At 45.7% G+C, this 6,554-nt stretch overlaps 1 protein-coding gene across 1 annotated transcript in view; it reads left to right on the top strand.

Moving 5' to 3' along the window:
• mctp1a (multiple C2 domains, transmembrane 1a) overlaps positions 1-4,200 on the top strand; it is a 216,046-nt gene extending 211,846 nt beyond the window's left edge. Inside the window, exon 20 of the mRNA XM_080764938.1 lies at positions 4,098-4,200. Within this exon, the coding sequence (XP_080621064.1) occupies positions 4,098-4,169 (72 nt within the window). The 3' untranslated portion in view covers positions 4,170-4,200. The remainder of the gene's footprint in view (positions 1-4,097) is intronic.
• The last annotated feature ends 2,354 nt before the right edge of the window (positions 4,201-6,554 follow it).

Genomic DNA, 6,554 nt, shown 5'->3' with positions numbered 1-6,554 from the left:
TTTCACAAGTGTGAAAATAGTTTGTAGACTAGTAACTAAAGTTGTCAAATATTGTATTGGAGTAAAATTATATTTATATTAATTAATATTAATATTGTATTTGCCTCTGAGGGGTATAGTGAAGTGGAAGTAGGCCTAATAGACACAGATGGTATGCGCATGCATAAAGTGAGTGGAGAATGCAACCAGGTAGGACATTTCTGTTTGGATGTTTGGGCTGTCAAGACCAGAAAGTATTGTTTTTGCCACTCAGTCGGTATAATTTCCGGGATGATGATGTCATGCGCAGCAAAGGAAAAGCACCTCAACATTGTACTTAAGTACAGTACTTGAGTAGATGTACTTAGTTACTTTACACATGCACCACTGCTCTTGTGTCACCAAACCTACAGTGTGACATTAGCTAAACTTGGATCTGCGGTCTAGTTTTAGTCTGCTGTTTGGAAGAGTGTGGAATATTACATACCACTAGTGTCTGTGTGCACTTTGTGGATTGGTCTGGGATGAGCGTTCGTTCGCTCATTGCTTTGCGTCCGACTCTGCTGGGTTTTCATTGCAACAATTTGCCAAAAGCCGAATTCCTCGTACATCGTATAAGCCAGCCATGTGCTTTGGGAATAAACATTTTCTGCTGATTCCGATTCTGTGGCGATGGTTTCTCGCCCGCCAGCAGCGGATAATTGTCTTCTTGTAACGAGGGCTGTAAACATTTTCTCCATCTGTGTGATGTGCTCTCGCTCACCTTGTCGTTGGGTGTGTGAAGGAAAGCGCTCATCCGTCCACACTCTGCTCCGTTCGCTCCTTCAGACTCGGCCATGGCGCATCTCCATCCATGTGGGCATTGTGCCAAGGCTGTCACGGTCCCCTAAACGCACATAATGAAACGCACGCACGTAGACAGTGACACACACACACACACACACACACACACACACACACACACACATACATACATTACACATGCACAGCGGGCACGTGCGCACGCAATCTCCTATACACATATGCACGGATTGCACACGTGCACACACACACACACACACACACACACACACACACACACACACACACACACACACACACACACACACATATACATATACGTACAGATGGGGCTGTATATCGTCGTTGATGTCGGGCAGAAACTTGTATCGTTTTATCATAGTGCCATGCAAAAATAGTCGATATATAACACACATCTGCCTGGGGGACAGCAGACTGCTGGGCGAGTGCTGGTGCTTTGGCATGGGGGGGTCAGATCAACATATGGAATGAATTCTGTACTGGCCATATATGGAGCGTGTCTTGAGTGTACAGGGTTTGATGAGGTCAGATCAACATATGGAATGTCAGGTCAGCTCAATATATGGAGATCTAAGGCTGGCAGCGGGGGCAGTGTCTTGAGTGTACAGGGGTTAATGAGGGTTGAGGCAGACAGGCCTTCATTTCCGGGCCTGTTAAAAACCCTCTAACTTTGGGGCGGGCCCGTCTAGAGTTTAAATGGTACAGGTATCAGTCAAAAGGGAGACATCGAAGAGGAAGGATGGATGGGGAAGGATCAACATACCAGAACAGGTCAGCTCCATATATGGAGATCTATAACGGTCTGAGGTTTGAGGTCAGATGTAGAGTTGCTGGCCAATATTGATGATCAGGGATCTCCATCCCTGATCATGTCATGTGATGTCACGAGGCATGACCATATATGGTCATTCCTGGGGGTGACGGACTAACTAACGGGACATGTTTTCATAGTAAATGCGACATGCGGTATAAGCTCATCATGCAGGCTTATAGTTGGGCTAGTTGAGACATGGCCTCTGTCGGGTGGAAACCTCATACTGTACGTCCAAAACACGCGAAAGCTTTCCCCGCAATACGGGATCCTGGGGTCTCTCTCTCTCTCTCTCTCTCTGTGTGTCTCTCTCTCTCTCTCTCTCTCTAATTGTCAGCTGCTTGCTGTTTGCACAGCTGTGAACGGATGCCATATTCAGTCATATGTTAGTTTGCCTCTGTGAAGCGGCCCGTCATGGCTGCAGCAGGACGCTGAACCCTGAGTCACCACCGGGGGTGTTGTTGTTCACCGCCGCCGGTCGCCTGAGTCACCTTTATATGGGACCCCCGACAGAGGATGGCTCAAGTAACCCCAATGCAGTGTGTGTGTGTGTGTGTGTGTTTGTGCACGTGTTTGTTGAGCTGCTGGGGATTAGAATCACCCTGGATTGAGGGAACCGCTGTCTGTCCGTCTGTCCGTCCGTCAGTCAGTCAGTCAGTCAGTCAGTCAGTCAGTCATTGAGATTTGTCAGCTGGCATTGAGAGACATCACTGCTCAGCAATCCTGCATGTCCTCAAGTATAGAAATATAGAAACATGCGTGGCCGTGCGTGTCGTGTGTGTACGTTACGTGCGTGCATGTGCCTGTTTGAACGCGAGGGACTGCTGCAGTGCCACTGTGATGTAGTTGTGTATGAGAGGCCATGACTGGAGTTTCATTGAGCATTCTGTCTGGACTCTGTTCTCCAGTGAACTGTACTCCATCATAACAAAATGCAGCCCGCTCCGTTGCGGGGAAAATGTTGTTTAACACCAGTATAAAGAAAACACTTTCAAACGTTTGGTGATGGACACAGTCAGTCTCATGAATATTCCATGACTGGAAGAATCGTATAAATGTGTCAATGTGACCCTTGGCCTCCAGATGATATTGCCTATATATACTGTAGAGCTTGGTCTTGGAGTTGGCTGTGCACCGATGGGCTACTTGACAGGGTCTACAGGGTCTACATTCATATACATACAGTTTAAGGCGATACGGTGACCACCGAAAACTACAACATGACACCATGACGTGGTGGTAAGCGACTCACCGCTTGCCCAAACACATCTCTCTGTTTTTTTACTAAGCTTATAACCTTACCTTATCACCTAAGTCTGGAGTATGAATATAGGCCTGTATTAGTGTTTAAGACAGACTTCCATGGGTTGACTCTTTTCAAAACCATGACAAACATCACTGGTCTCCTTTATAGCGCTGCTCTCTGCCGAGGGCCAAGCTGCCATTTTGGTCTTGAAAGGGTTAAAGCTGTTTTGCACCTCCTGTCTTCTCTGAGACGGCTCTGTAGTCTTTCCAAGATTTCCCATGAGCCTTTGCCCTGTTCTCTGTTTGTTTGTGTGATCCCCCCCCCCCCCCCCCCCCCGGCGCTCTTCTGCAGCTGCGTGCGTGCGTGCGTGCGTGCGTGTGTAAGCATGTGAGCATACAGATGTGTATTGCCTTGCATATGTGCGAGTATATATCTCTTATGTGTTATGTGAGTCCACTATTGACACACGTGCACGTACACACGCACATGTACGTGTGACTGTGTGTGTGTGTGTGTGTGTGTGTGTATGTGTGTGTGTGTGTGTGTGTGTGTTTGTGTGTGTGTGCGTGTGTGTGTGTAATCAGTGTATATAATCCCCTACCCGAGGCCACTGGTTCCACACAGCTGGACACCGAGACTCTCTGGAGCTGTGTGCGCGCGTGCGCATGTGTGTGTGTGTGTGTGTGTGTGTGTGTTGCTCTCTGGAGGGTTCAGCGTTCTATTCCAGCATCCTCTGCTCTCTCCACCTGACCTGTGCGTGCATGCGTGTGTGTGTGTACGACGTGCGTGTGCGTGAGCGTTGCTATACTTTTGAGGGAAAGTATAGTGCACATGGTTCAATTTCCAAAATATAGACATTTTTGTGAGGCCAATTCTCCTGGCTCACCTCATAAGAGAAGTGGTTGTGTTATGGTTCATAAAGATGTTTTAGGGTAGACACAATCACAGGACAGAAAGATTCATGTTGGCATTAGGATTCTATAGGAGACATTTTAGAGGTCAGTTTAGTGAGAGATCTACTGTATACTTGGTACCGAAAATAGTAGATCTATAGGCTCACAACGCGTTGCAGTGCAACATGTTTTGGAGTCAGGGTTAAAAGAAATTTCACAAAATTGTACAAATGCGGCATTAATGCTAGTCGACATCCTAACATAATATGATCTCACAAGTGTGTGTGTGTGTGCGTGTGCATGTGCGTGTGCGTGTGCGTGCGTGCGTGCGCATGTGTTTTAACAGGTGCAGTTCCGAGAGCTGAAACAGGATCCCAATCCCAGTCCAAATAAAAGGAAGAAAAACACCCTGGGGTAGTAGAGGACTGCGCCCACCTCCTCTCCTCTCCTCTCCTCTCCTCTCCTCTCCTCTCCTCTCCTCTCCTCTCCTCTCCTCTCCTCTCCTCTCCTCTCCTCTCCTTCTTATCGCTGGACATTGAGGACAAAGAGCATGATGGCGGGTCAGAGACCAGCTTTGGTTATCAACCCGCTCAACCTTTTTCTCTCTCTCTATTTCTCTCTCGCTGTCTCGATCTCTCTTTCTGTATTTATTTATTTTATTTTATTTATTTATTTATTTAATATTTTTTGTAATGTATTTATATACGGGATGTACAGTGTTGCAGACAGCTGAAGTGTAATTATTGTAAACGTGTGTGTGTGTGTGTGGGAGAATGAGAATGATGTTTGTTATTGTCATCATCATACAGTATATATATCGTCACTGGTGGAAACCTCATATGTCCAACACTGCTATTTTTCAGGATTCTTACATTCTGAAGTATAGCAGATCTACAAGCTATACCGTGGGGTTTTTTCCCGAGCTCGTGTGGATCTGATACTTTTGATACTTTTGTGTGAAGTGAGTATGAAGTATAGGCCATGACCTGCAAGTACTACGAAATGTATGAAAAATACATAAAGATTATAAAATTAGGAGATAAGTGGTTTCTGCCCGTCAGCAAAGATTATGCTTCTGATTTATTTGAATGGCGGGTGGGATGGATGGATGGATGGATGGATGGAAGACGTAACCATTTTACGTGAGCTTGTAGGATCAACTTTTTATTTTGTGTATGTCGCACCACAGCGATAAATCCAGTTTGAGTTCTTCAGGGATGCAAGAGTTCTCTGCACAGCAGAACATCTCCACTGGCCATTAATTCATGAACATGACCACATGTCCACCACACACACGTCTGACAAACAGACCAGCCTTAAGTACAACTGTCTCGTCGATGTCGGGTGAAAACCTCATATGTCCCGTTGTAGACACTCTTGTAGCATTAATTTACCTTAAAAATCATTCTGAAACATGGATATACAAGGTCTCTGTCAGACAACAATGGTGTGTGAACTCCATGACAGTGTTTTTTTTCTTCCTTTTTCCTGTAAGCTACGTAGAATATACTATTTATATTATACATAATACAAAACATATATATATTTTACTTTCTTGTTTTTCGCCCTCTCGGGCGTGGAAATTATGTCGTATTTCCCTGGAAAGCCGTGTCGGGATCCATTTCCAGCCCCAGCTGATTAGCAATTAGCCTGCGTTAGCCTCCAGATAATGATTAAACACAGCACTGCACTGAGAGAGATATACCTATTCTTTCCAAATCTTTGTTTTTTAGCTCAATAGCAGCCTTTGTTCTTCCATTATTACTGTTTCTGTTTCTGTTTCTCTCTCTGTCTCTCTATCTGTGTGTGTGTGTGTGTGTGTGTGTGTGTGTGTGTGTGTGTGTGTGTGTGTGTGTGTGTGTGTGTGTGTGTGTGTGTGTGTGTGTGTGTGTGTGTGTGTGTGTGTGTGTGTGTGTGTGTGTGTGTGTGTGTGTGTGTGTGTGTGTGTGTGTGTGTGTGTGTGTGTGTGTGTGTGTGTGTGCGTGCGTGCGTGCGTGCGTGCGTGCGCGTGCGCGCGTGTTTTGCGTGCACGTGTGTGCGCGCGCATGTGATAACTTTGCTGCCAACAACAGCACAATCAAATTGTTGGCCACACAGGCATGAGTCTAGGGGGCTTTCCAAGACAACATTTTGGGGGCTAGGGTTACGTAAACATCATCAGGTAATCACTGGAGGGGAGTCACAGAGGACAGCCTGGTTGTACTGTATAGCTTAAACACACAGCTGGTGTCACACGAGTCATGACGACGCACCAGAGCCCCTCGCGACGGCATGGCCTGCTGAACCGCTAGAGGTGTACATGGGAACTGCCCTCGCCATTCAGTTCCATTAGATTCACCATGGTAACGATTCCATTCCATTCTATGCGATGCATCTTGATGCATCACATTTTTCTATATTACTGCACAACATTTTGTTCAATTTCTATCTGACATTTTATTTTTAATTATATCATTTGAGATACAGTATTATAATTAGGCTATATATTTATATATAATTACAGGCTTCGATCATCAATTTTGTCACGTTGCTGCATCGCTATAAAATGCACAGATGGACTATACACATATATATATATATATACACACACATATACACACGTCTTTAAGGACAGACAGACAGACAGACAGACAGACAGAGCGAGCCCTGTTCTGGTATCCTATGCCCTAATCTTACAACACGCACGCACGCACATATATACACACGCACACAGCCACTGTGAGTGTGATGTTGTTTTGCCCCAGGCGTCATGTCCTCCCCATCTGCCCCGCCTCTTGTCCTGCAGCTCAACTTTGATCTGTGC

Source organism: Protomyctophum bolini, assembly GCF_963924005.1.
Source record: "Protomyctophum bolini genome assembly, chromosome: 6".
Lineage (NCBI taxonomy): Eukaryota > Metazoa > Chordata > Actinopteri > Myctophiformes > Myctophidae > Protomyctophum > Protomyctophum bolini.
The sequence above is the reverse complement of the archived record's forward strand: the minus strand, read 5'-3'. Positions and strand labels throughout refer to the sequence as shown.